Source organism: Phodopus roborovskii, unplaced genomic scaffold (assembly GCF_943737965.1).
Source record: "Phodopus roborovskii unplaced genomic scaffold, PHOROB, whole genome shotgun sequence".
Lineage (NCBI taxonomy): Eukaryota > Metazoa > Chordata > Mammalia > Rodentia > Cricetidae > Phodopus > Phodopus roborovskii.
Window position 1 is genome coordinate 26451903 of NW_026126480.1, and position 13098 is coordinate 26465000.

General features: G+C 47.2%; 1 protein-coding gene across 1 annotated transcript in view; it reads left to right on the forward strand.

Moving 5' to 3' along the window:
- Positions 1-342: 342 nt before the first annotated feature.
- Xylt1 (xylosyltransferase 1) overlaps positions 343-13098 on the forward strand; it is a 281098-nt gene continuing 268342 nt past the window's right edge. Inside the window, exon 1 of the mRNA XM_051192768.1 lies at positions 343-942. Coding sequence (XP_051048725.1) covers positions 595-942 — 348 coding nt within the window. The 5' untranslated portion in view covers positions 343-594. The remainder of the gene's footprint in view (positions 943-13098) is intronic.

The window sequence follows — 13098 nt, forward strand, 5'->3', positions numbered from 1 at the left end:
AGTCTGTACCCCACTTTCACCCTCTCTACCCGAGCACCGGCCTTTTCTCACCCCCATCTTGTTCCCACGCCTGTTTTGGGGGTGTCTATCTGTTCCCCTCTCTCCCACCCCCTCCCTACCATCTTCTCCTCACGCTGCCCTCGGCTCCTCCTCCAGGCCCCGCCCTCTGCTCAAGGCCCGGGTCCCTGATGGCCCCTTCCCCAGGCCTGGTCCCGCGAACGGCGGCCTCAGAACCCTGGGGGTGGGGTGGGGACCCTGGCCCGAGAGAAGGGAATCGCGGAGGACTAGCTCCCTCCTCTCCCCGCGCGCGCGCGCCGCGCCCCCTCCGCGGCCTCCCCGCGCCCGCCTCCCGCCTTCCCCTCCTCCTGGTGACGTCCGGGTCCCTGCCCGTCTGAAAACTCCGCGCCGCGGCGGTGGAGGCGGCGGCAGCGGCGGCGGCAGAGGAGGAAAGGGAGGAGGAGGTGGAGGAGAGGAGCAGGAGGAGGAGCAGCGGCGAGCCCCGGCGACGGCGGCGGGGCCCGAGCGCGGAGCCCCCGGGATAAAGCGCGCACTGGGGTGTCCCGGCACCCCGCTCGCCCCGGGCCGCCGCGGAAGATGGTGGCGGCGCCGTGCGCCCGGAGGCTGGCGCGGCGCTCGCACTCGGCGCTGCTGGCGGCGCTCATGGTGCTGCTGCTGCAGACACTGGTGGTGTGGAATTTCAGCAGCCTGGACTCCGGGGCTGGCGAGCGGCGGCGCGCGGGGGCAGCGGCGGGAGCAGCGGAGCAGCAGCAGCAGCAGCCCGCGGCCCCTCGCCGGGAGCGCAGGGACCTGGCTGCCCATCCGCCCGCAGCCCGCGGAGGACCCGGAGGCCGAGCCGGCGGAGGAGGAGCACGGGGAGGCGGCCCCGGAGGAGCCCGCGCGCAGCAGCCTGGCAGCCGCGGGGCACTGGCCGCCCGAGCTAGGGTAAGGTGCCCTTTCAGAAGGGGATAGGGAGCCGCGCGGATAGGGAGACAGCTGGGCGACCCTACCCACGCCTCCCATCAGTCCTGGCCATCCCAGTCTGGTTATCCGAAGGGACTCTGAGCCTTGATTGCCTTGGCTGCCCTGGGCAGCTGCAGGGTCGTGCACTGAGCTGCGCTGCTCTGTGCGGAGTCTCAGGACCGCCCCCTTAGGGTCTGGAAAGTGAGCTCCAGAGATGCGCTTTCATGGGGGTCCTGTTCCTTGACACTCTTGCTGGATGCCCTACTTGCTCTCTAGGTGGGGGCGTTGAATCCTGACTCCCACCCGAGTGCGTGCATCGGATCGTGACCGGATCCTCAGCCGCTGCTCAGGGGTGGTTCTCCAGGCAGCCTCTCTGGTTTGAGCTGTTTGCTGTAGGCTGAGAAGAGAAATTGGAGTGTCTGAAGTCCTCCACCTTGTCCGTAGTACCCAAGTCAACACTAGGTTATGAGAGCCTGATCTGACTCTGAGTCCTGTTTTCTCCTATGGGTGTTTGCTGCCTCTGTCTCCACCTTTATCAGTCCCCAACCTTGCCATATCCTGGCCTCCTTGACTTCTCTGAGACCCGCAGCTTCAGGGCACTGCCACTTGGTCCCAGCTGGCTGTCTCTGACTTAACATAGCTGGCCAGTTGCCTTTAACCGTCTGTTTGTCTGGCTACTATCACCACACCTCCAGTTGAGCCTCGTCTTTCTCCGATGTGGACAGCCAGGGCTCGGAAACTGTCTCCCACAGTTCTTCTAGGGGCACCTGGTTGCCTAGGCGGGGCACCAGCTTCTCTTCCTCCCCTGTCCTCAACTTCTTTGAGGGTATCTGTTTTAACTAGGAGGGCAAGCGATCTCAGTCCCTAACTATGGGACACGGTGTCTGCTCTGCCTGGGAAGGGGTGTCTGTCTGTCTGAGGGCTGGCGTGAGATGCCATGTGACTGTCCATCATCCCAGTTCCCTGCAGAGAATTGCCTAGCATCTGAAGACAGTAGCCACCAGGGGAGTGTTTCTAGGATCCTAGGAAGAGAAAGGTCCCTGTTACTGCTTGTCACTCAGGCATCCCTCGCTGAAGGCAGCCTTGACACAGCATGTTAGAAGTGCTTTCTGATGTGCTTAAGTTCTTTGGGGTTGTCCTGACCCATGTTGCCTGAGTGTAGCTCTTTGTGCCTGTGGACTGAAGCAGTCTTGGGACTTGATCTGATGGCATTTAGCTGATGTGTAGCTACCAGGGTGGTGCAGAGTGGAGTGAGGCTTGTGGATGACAACTCGAGCATTCTCAATGTCCCCAAGTCCTTCTTGTTTGTACCTAAGGGAGGCTAGGCACTCACTGCCTTTGAACTCCTGGAGCTGATCATGTGTTCTGACTGAAACACTATTCTTTCTGGAATTAGAGACCTACTGGGATGAGAGAGGGACTAAGAGTGTGGAAACAGGTGGGTTGGAAGGGACTGTGGAACTCTCTGTACCTTCTGCAAAGGGGGTTTAGAAGGACTTTCAGGGTACATAGACCACCTGTTGAGATAAGCAAGGAAGGAAAAAGAGAAACCAACTGCTGATTTCTTCATAACTCCGCGATGTTCTAAAGCAATCTGCAACCCCGCCATGTGTATTCAGCTAGGCGTATTATTCCCTCTTGTCCTAGTCCAGTTACATCAAGTCTGGAATCGAAAAGGTGGGTGGCAGGGTGCCATTTCCCCTTTTAAATGTGTTTTTGAACTCACAATCCTAGCAGCAGAGTTACTGGGTTTGTCTGCAATTTTGCTTTTATCTGTAGGTTTGCAAACATCCTCCAACCTGTATCCTTCCAATGTCTCAATTTCTTTACCTTCTCGTGTAGACATACATGCATTTTGTTCTTTTTTCTTTCACTTTTCCATTCCTGGTAGTTGTCAACGATTTGGTCATATTGCTGTTCCTGGACTTGAGTTTTGTCACATGCTTGTCTCTGTCCTCTCTTACCCCTTTTTCACATTATCCCCAGGGGCTGCATTGTGCATAGGATGGCTAGAGCTAGGGGTCTATCCTCCTCAAGCTGTGCCCACCCCAACCCCTGCCCTTTCACGGAGCTCAAGGAGACCAGAAGGGGGCAGGCTGTTCCCAAAGTCCACCAGAGCTGGAGCTTGGGATTCAGGCAGAGAGAGCCACAGACTGCTAACAACCACCGAGGCCACTTACAACATGCTGTTCATTTCTGGACCCTGCCTCAGCTGCCAGCCTGCCTAATTTTGCAGAGGGATTCAGACGGGCATTCAGGAGTGAGACACACACTTGTTCTAGCATATGCATGCATGAGCAGCACACACACACTTTTGAGAGCATTCTTGCATTCATGCACACACACACACACACACACACACACACACACACACACACACACACACCCCTACCTTGTGATTTTTCCAGATGGCTTCTGCAGACACCACAGAAGCATATGCTTGGACAATGATGCCATCTCTGTGCTCTGCTTCCTGGCAGCTGGAGCAGGGTAGGGTGGACAGTCATGGCTTGGGTGGGTGGGTGGCAAAGGGTATCAAGTAGCTGTTGGCTAAATTATTCCCTAATCCAGACCTGTCTGCTCCCCTTGGCTGCTTTCCCCCCTCCCAGCTTCTGAATATGGAGAGCAGTGCCTGGGTACAAAGCTTGTACCTGTGGTTGGGCACTGGGGACACTTAAAAAGGGAGGAAGGAACCCCTAGGTTTGTATGCAGGCAGGGTCAGAAGGTGTGTGCCCTCTGGTGAGAATAGTGGTGAGATGGGCATCCCTGCAAAGGTTTGCTAGCATCCCTTCTTCCACTGGGCCGGCCTCTCTGAACTCATGCATTAGCTTGATGCAGATTATAGCTGAGTTCTGTAGCAGGGAGTTTTCTCTGGATCTCAGTAAGACATGGACTTTAGTGTACTCGTCAGAATATAAAACAGAGAACACTGAGCTGTAGATGAGGTAAAGTAGGAGGGATGAGGGGACTGTCAAAAGATCCACCAGCAGAAGGTCTTGAATGGGTTTGGGAGGAAACGAAAGTTGTGCCTGTTAATGTCATACCTTTATCTCCCCCACCCCTTGGACAGTCTCCTTAGTATTTACCACTTGTGCCCTGAGATACACTGTTACTTAATAAATTTCCTTTAAGAAATCTAATTTTATATTGTTCTTGCCCACAACACACTTACAGCAGAATGGGGTTTTTGTACAATCTGCCCCCTTTGAAATGCTGATTTTCCACAGAGATTCCTCATTCTTCACATTACTCAGATAACTCCGGTTTCTTTTAGACATTAGCAGTGACTTTGGAAGGTGGCTCCAGTGGCGTTGGAGGCAGTTTTTCTTTGTATCTAAATGTTTGCAGAGGAGAAAACAGAGAGGGGTTGAAGGCTGATGTGTTTCCTCTACACTTCCAGGGAAGTATTTTGTCTGAGAAAGGCATTATACTTTGTGTACAGAAGTGTGCATCCTTGAGTAATATTTATCTTGCTGCAGATATTGTCATCTGCTTTACCACACACTGGAAATGCTAACTAAAATAGATACATAAAAGCAAAAGTAGTTATATAATTTAATAATAATATAATAAATATAGGCCATGTATCTATTATCTGAAATACTTTGAATGGAGTGTTTCAAAATTTGGATTTTGAAAGATATTTTGAAATAGTTGTAAATAACTATGGTGAGGGGTGGGACCGAAGATTTAACACACAAATAAGTAAGCAAAATTATTTTTTTTCTCTCTCTCTCTCTTCTTCTTTCTTTCCTTCACCTCATCCTCTTCCTTCTCCCCCCCCCCTTTTCCTCTTCTTTCTCTTCCTTCTTTTACCACCACCACCTCCTCCTCATTCTTCTTGTCTTACTGTGTAGCCTAGATTGGTGTCAAAATCATGACACTCCTGGGATTACAGCTATATGCAATCATGCATGGCTCGAACAATTCATTTTTATGCTATGTATACCTTATATACATGGCCTAAAGGTAATTTTGCACATCATTTGTGCCTGCATTTTAACTGTGACCTATCATATGAAGCAGGGTTAGAATTTTCCACTTATGATGTCATGGCTATGTTTGAGAAGTTTGAGTTTCAGAGCGTTTAAGCAGTAGGACATTTCATGAGTATATGTGCATGTATGTAATCACTTCCCTTCCATTTTTAAACACTCCAGGCATTCTCTGTAGTCTATCAGTTTATTTTTTTTAACCCTTTAGAAGGTTGGGTGGTGATGCTTGCTAGTTTTCTAACAGGAGGCCAATAGAGGCTTAAAATTCTTATTTTCTGGGAATTGTTTAACTTTGATCCATGTTCTTAACAGGAAAAAAAAATTACTGACTTGGGTTAGTATAGAAAATTGATTGTTTTGTATGTATGTGTGTGTGTCTTAGAATTCACAATATCCTTAAGTCTACCTGTGTAGTAAGAATCTACCTGTCCACTCTTAACTGCCTATAATGAGAGGGGTTTTAAATCCATGTGCAGAGACTCCCAAGACTCCCCCATAAGTACACCAACTGTGCATGGAGGAGTTCCCCGGCCTTGATCATCCTTTACAATCCCTCTGTTTTCACTGCCTTCCCCCTCGAATCTTTGTGTGATTGTGTGTATACATGCACATGTGCTCACGCACATGTGTCTGTGTTTATACATATTCATGTATGCATACATGTTCAGTGGGTGTGTAGACATGTGCACCTGGGTGCATGTGTGCATGTATGTAGCTGCCACTGGTCAATATTGGGAAGCCCCCTCCACCGTTGTGAAGCTTAATAGTTGAAGCAAAGTCTGTCACTGAACCTGATCACTGATTCCACTTGGCAGGTTCACCAATGGGCTCCAAGTACCTGCCTGTCACCACCTGTCAGTGCTGAGATTATAGGTGTACTCCACCATGCCTGGGTTTTACTAAGGTGCTGGAGATCCATCTCATGTTTGTACTTACTGTAAGCATTTACATCCAGCCCTCATCTCCTCATTTTTTTTTTAATTTTAAAAGAATATGTATACAAGTATTTTGTCTGCATTTACGTCTGCACAACAGAAGAGGGCATCAGATCACATGGATCTACAGTTATGGAAGGGTTTGGGTGCTGCGAATTGAAATAAGGACCTCAGGAAGAGCAACCAGTGTGTTTAACTGCTGAGCCCTCTCTCCAGCCCCATCTCTTCATTTCTAATGGCTGCCTACCACAACTTTAGGGAAACAAAATGAATAAGTAACAAACAGCATCTGTGACAAAACTCTTTTTCGGGGTGGTGGTGGTTCAAGACAGGGTTTCTCTGTGTGATAGCCCTAGCTGTCCTGGAACTAGCTCTGTAAACCAGAGTGGCCCCACAGAGATCCACTGCCTCTGCCTCCTGAGTACTGGAGTTAAAGGTGTGCTCCACCACCACCAGGCAAAACCCAGTTTAAAGAGGCAGAAGAGAAACAGTTCTCTCACTGATGCTGAAATTCATTGATTCCTTCAGGCTGGCTCACCAATGGGCTTCAAGGACCTGCCTTCTCAGCGCTGCCATTATAGATGTGTCCCATCATGCCTGCAACATGTGATAGACCCAATACAAATGTACGAGTCAACAGGACACCTCTGGTGTACAGAGGATCAGATCCCAGCTTTGCACTGTCTTGTCTCCATGGTCTAGGCAGGTCTCACTCAGCTACTTTCTAACGTGGGATGAAGAGGAAGAAAGGTCCTGATTCATGAGAACCGATTTGCTCTGGGCCCAAACTGACACTTCAGTGCCAGCTGGTCTCTGAGAAGGAAATCCAAGAGTTTGGAATAAATATTTGCTTTTTCAAAGTTACTTAGTTTGCCCCACACAATAGAGTTTGATCGAAATTCTGCAGTAGAATGCCTCAGGGTCCTTTGGCATAGGCCAGCCTTGGCACAGGACAGAATGAGGTAGAGAGAAGAGTAACATTTATTGAGCATTGGCTGTGTGCCAGACATTATCTTGGCATTTTACATCTATTAAATTTATTCCCACCAAATCCCTGCCCTGTGTGTGTGTGTGTGTCTGTCTGTCTGTCTATGCATGTATGCATGTCTATGTCTCTGCCTCTCTCTGCATCAGTCTATCTCTCCATCTATTATTCACTCATCATCTACACCTCCACTCCAGGAAGCAAGGTGTTCTGTTACTCATCTTATACAAAGTTGAAACGAGGAATTGTTGATCTTATGATTACTAATTATAGTGTAGGCATAAAAAGGGCTCCGAAGACACCATCTCACTGTGTCACTGGACCCTCACCCCCACCCAGCAGGTGGAACATGACTGCTGCTGTGCTCATTGCTTCCCTATGAAGAAACTGGGAAGCAATCCTGGGCTGCTTTTTGCCTAGTGCTACCGGAGATCTGAGCTCCTTGGCTGTGTAGCTTTGCAAAACCCTCTTATGCAGCCATATGCTTCTTGAAAGTCCTTGTCCCACTTTAACAGATTCCTAAAAATGTGCAGACTCTTGAGAAGCACCAGATCCCTAAAAAACGATGTGAATATCACAGTTGTAAGTGACAGAGCTGAGATTTGCACCCGGGCAGGCCACACTCAAAATGGTCTACTACACATTCTTTGTCTAACATCTTGCAAATGCTGTCATCTGACCTTAGCACCCCAAACCTCCACTGATTCCAACAAGATGCCAAACCCCAAAGAAAAGATTTTGTTTTAGTGTTTTAAACTTTAGTTGCATATATTGAAGAAGTCCAGTAAGTGCTTACACACACACACACACACACACACACACACACACACAGATTTCTATAATCAAACATATGTACATATATCTCTTATATCATGTGATACCCCTTGTTTGGGCGACAAGAGCACCAAAAGCTGTTCCTAATCTTTTAACAAAATTCTTGAGTTAATAAAAAAATTAAGTATGATGTATTGTGAGGCACAGCCTCCAAGTCCCATTTTGGGTGTGTAGACTTGTTCATCCTGGTCTCTGCTATGTTGTAACTTTGTTGTGTATTCTATCTGAGGACAAGATTTTACAGCTCTAGAAAGGGAAGAAAGAAGTGTGACCCCTAGTGAAACATACCACAGAGTAACTAACGATGACCTGCTGAGTCTTACCAGGGAAGGAGTCCTGGATTGAGGGCCCAGGGCCTAGGGACAGGAGGCTGTTGTGTAAGGTTTCTAGGAAAGGATCCTCAGCACTGTTCCCGCCACTCTACTTTTCAGTTAAACCACCCAAGGGTTATCTCTGGAGAAGCCCAGGGCCTGAGCCATTGCAGCAAGAGTTATCTGTTTGAACATGCAGTCCATGTGGGTACTTCCTTCCTCTTGCAACAGGAGCTATTTGTTTGCCTGTGGAAACTTCCCAGGCTCTGCCCCTGTGAGCCCTGTGGCTAGCCCATCCTTCCACTATTAGCCACAGAGTTACAAGAAGGTGGTGGGAGGTAGGTGGTTGTCACCATAGCCTGAGGGGAGGGAGAGTGGTGTCAGTCAGTCTCAGAGCCAGAAGCCCAGACCCCTGAGCAGATGAGGAAAGCTGGGAATTCATTCTCAATTCATTCCTTTGAGAGTGTCTCCCCATCCACCAGGCCTCTTGAAAGTACTGAAGTGGATTTGTTCCTGCTGAGAACTGGCTTGTGCCAGTCAGGTGACCCTGGTTTATCTGAGCACCTAATCCAGGCCAATGGGTCAGGGGATGCTAATGAAGCAATGTGCTAAGACATAGTTGTATCTGCTTGGGGATATTTCCTGTGATCCTGTGCTGTAAGGCCAAAGTTTATGTAAGGTTCCTTACCCTAGACATGCTCCCATGGCAACTGTGACAATCATGGAGGAGATAATGATAATAAGGAGGGTAACTTTTATTCTTGACTATTTATCTTGTACCAGACATTGTGGATTAACTAGACAGTTCTACTACCGAAACCTTTACACTAGCCTACAAGTGAAGGCTGGTATCTCATCTCTGTTCTTTTACTAGTTAGAAATAATAAGTCTGTGCAATGAATTGGATGAAAGTTAAATCATGAAGAGAGTCCAAACTAGGAGTTAAAGGATGGTGACTACAAAGACTGTGGCTGAGTCTTTTTCCATTTCATTGCTGGTAAACCTTTCGTCATTAGCCCCACTTTGCTCCCATCTATTCATGTATACTTACATACATCTATTCATGAATCCATTCACCCATTCATCTACCCATCCATCTGATCACCCACATATTCATGAATACATCAGTGCCTCCATCCATCCATACATTCATACATACATACATTTATATGAATGATGCATCCATTTACCCTTCTCTCTGTCTTTTCATCCATCCATTCATAGGACTGCAAATCTCTGCCTATATAGTGTCATAAGTCTGTGAATTTTTGTAATTCTTTTAAAAGTTACAAGGGATGACAGTCTTAGTGTCACATTTTATTTGTTATGAATGACCAAGCTGGAAATGATCATACCAGGAACCCTCCAATTCTTAGAGCCCTCTCCCAAGATACTTTTAAAAAACTTCATGTACTAAGCAATTCCTCTGATATGTTGAGTTTGCTACATGTTCGCAAGACATTTGTGATCATTGTGGATGGCTGAGAGTGGTCACCTGTCAGTCATCACCTCAACTGTTTTCGTCTACCCTTGGCGTGATAGAGATAGTGGAGCCCCAGAGTATGTAAATTCTCTCAAACACCAGACCATTCAAAAATGCAAACCTCATTGATGAAAATAGAATCCTGCCTTCTTCAGTTTGGTGAGGTTTCCACTTTGTGAGCAGCAGGGTATCTAGAACCATCTACCCCCACCCACCTATGTGCTCCACATGGCCTTACATTGCAATAGTTGACACTGGGAAGTTGGGAGTTGTTGAAGGAAAAAAGCAGGTGAACCAGTAGAAAATTCTGGATTTCCCTGGCTTGGGTCCTGACTCTATCAATGATGTCTGACTTTTATCTATGCGAGTCTTTTTGGAGCTTCCTGTGATAATTTGTGTAAACCCAACTCTGTCCATGGGTCACAGAGATTAAATTTGATAAATGGAGAAGCAAATGTTGTGTAGCTCAGAAAGTCACATAGGGATAGATACTGCAGCTCCTGTCTCAGAGATAGGGAGGGTGGAGCTTTTATCCATACTCCTCCATGATGATTGATTGAGTGACTGAATGAGTTCGTGAATGAATGAAACTCCCTAGAGGATCCATGCATTCACAAGCCACCCACATTGATTCGTTGTTTGAGGACCTGCTCTGTGTCAGGCACAGTAAAATGTGGGAAGCGTAGCTGAGTCCCTGCTTTCTGCTGGCTACTGTTGGGACACAGGAGGATGCATAAGCAGAATAATCATGAAATAAAAATTAATGCATTGAAGAGTAAAGGCAACCGTTGAGGTGTTGGGGAAAGTAACATGCCCTGAATAGAGTAGGGCTGAGGTTAGGGTGGGGCAGTTTGGTTCTGCTCAATTTATTTTTGGTGTGTATTTTGCTTACTTCGGGGTGAGGATATATTTTGGAAGGATACTTTTTGCTGGAGGAGTTCCAAACTGGCTGCAGGAATCCCTACTAAGCTGCAGACACTGACGTCAAATCACCAGCGATCTCAGGAGAGTAAAGAGCTCTCACAAAGAAGTTTTGGGGGCTGTGAACATAGTTAAGCATGTGCAAGACCCTGGCTTCCCTTACTAGTACAGAAAAAAAAAAAAAAAAGTTAAAGCTATCATCAAAGGGCTGCGTCTATTCATATCTGTGTAACAGTTTTGCAGTTCTTGAATTTTGTTTTTGTTCACGTAACTGCTCTTTGTTGTGGTTCTCTCTCTTTCCCTCTCCCCCTTTCTCTCTTCCTGCTTTCTCTATGTACTGTTTGATAACTGGTCACCAACTAAGCAGATCCAAGACACTCTCAACCAGACCAGTGAGCAGCACCTGTGCACCCCTCCCCCACTTCTTGGGGGGCACTTTTAAAAAGGCCACTAATAGCTTTGTGCTTCTTTAAATGTCTGCCCCAAGGCTCTTGTGGCTTTGCATATGAATAAGATGGCAAGTCAGTAGGAAGATGTCTTTACAAGACTATCAATTTCATGGTGCCAACCCCAGTCCAAACTGGATTCCAACTGGGTTTGGTGAATGACTTTTGTAAATGTCCTATTAACCGGTTGGAAGATTGTTGGCTGTTCTGATGATAGCTATACTGAGGCTGTGGGATGGCTCAGTCTTTAAAGTGTTTGTCACACAAGCAGGAGGACATGAATTTGATTCCCCAGAAGCCACATTAAAAACAAAACAAATAAGCAAATAACACGTGTGGTAGTGTGTGCTTTGTAATCTCCATTCTGGGGAGGCAGAGACAGTTGAATCCCTGGGGTTTACTGGCCAGCCAGCCTTATTAGGTGAACTCAGGCCAGCAAGAGACTGTTTCAAGAGTCATGTTGCCTGAGGAACAACACCTGTAGTTGTTCACACACACACACACACACATACACACCACCATGTACATGAATATGCACACACATAAATGAATACATAGCTGTGTTGTTTTCTTCTGAAGTCCAAGTGGAAAAGGTTTAAGGCAGACTCTGGCAGGAACTGTACTCTGGGCATGTTTGTTGGAAGGGAGTGAGTGCCCGAGGCCTTCTGAGATGGCTTTGCTGGCTGTGTTGCTTCTGCATAGACTCCTGTGGAGGATTCCCAGGTGTGTTCTCTGCAACTTAGTTCCCAGCCCTTCTGGTGAGTCTGTGGGATTCTTGCCTCCTGTTGAATCCATGTACTCTTATCCACTCTGTATTGAACATGAAATTAGCTGTGATGAATGGGTCCCCAGACAGACTGGTAAATGGCTGCACTAACTTAACCCAGAACCAAGACTGCAATTTAGAACCATGTAACAGAACCACCACATAGATGTCAGCAGCGACTCTAAGGACGATGAGGACACCTAATCATCCCATGAAGAGGGAGGTGGGGAGTTAGGACAGCCCAGAGCCCAAGGACAGCGAGATCATTTCACAAAATCTCAGTGCTCAACCACACTGGTGTTCATAAAATAAACAAAAGCTTTGGTAATGGAGAGCTCTGTGTGCATTATTTAAGAATAGTATTAAAACCAGCTTAGATGGATCAGGAAATATGGAAGTTGCCTCATTAAGCACCCTTTCTTTGGGGATGTAGAAGCTACTCTATTTTCATTTTTATTGGTGAAATGTGGTTTTACTAATTAGAGATGTAATGGGAAACTTTTTTTTTTTTAACCTTTGCCAGACTTTTGGCTGTTTTCTGTTTGTTTGTTTTTATTTTTCATGGAGGACCAGGCTTTGCAGATGTTCAGTATGAAATAAAAGCCTATTCATGACCTCTCATTCATGCTGTCTTTTATCTCTGGTTGGGAAGGGACAGCTGGTATCAAAGACACAGAGAACCCCTGTTGCTTGTAGGTGACTTGGCTCCAGGTCTGATGTAAGCTGCCCCTCACCTTGGTCTCTCCTAACATCTCATGTCTTCTCATGTAGAAGGCAAAGAGAAGACAGTTTGAGGAAGATGGGACTGACTACTTAAGAAAGGGGGTTCAGAAAACACAAGTGGTTTGCAGGCAGGCTTAGGGGCTTCTGTTATTAACTCTTTCCAGGTCAGAAAGCTTGTAGTAGCTGAGGCTTTTGGAAGGTTCTTAGCTGTCAGCCAGCTGTAAGGGAGCCAGCTCTTTGTCTGTGGTGATCAGGGGGAGATAATGCTCAAACAAAAAGTGGACACAGGAAAATAGCGGGGAATCCAGAAGCCAGAAGCAAACCTGGCTTTTTGTGGGTGAGAGAAACAAGTCACCTGATAGGCTTCCTCTTCCATCTCTCCTCCTTCACTCCTTTATTTTTCTAGTGAAGGAAGAAAGTAATTTTAAACATTGAATTGGTAGCTCAAATCGCTTATTTCAAATCCAAGTAGATCTGAGTGCCTGCTACTCTTGGACTCTGGCCTTTGTTTCTGGAAAGGTGACAGTCTGAAGGAGGAAGGTGTAACTTTCCTTTCTGCAGGGACTTCGAGCCTGCCCTGGGGCCACCCTGCTTATCCATGTCACTTGAAACCACTGTTGGGGTTTGTGTGAGTCAACTTCCCTTTGCTGTGGTGAAATACTCATGATTGACTACTGGAAGGCTGGGGAGATTGACTCTGGCTCAATGGTTCCAAAGTTTTTCTCCCTGACTTTCTAGG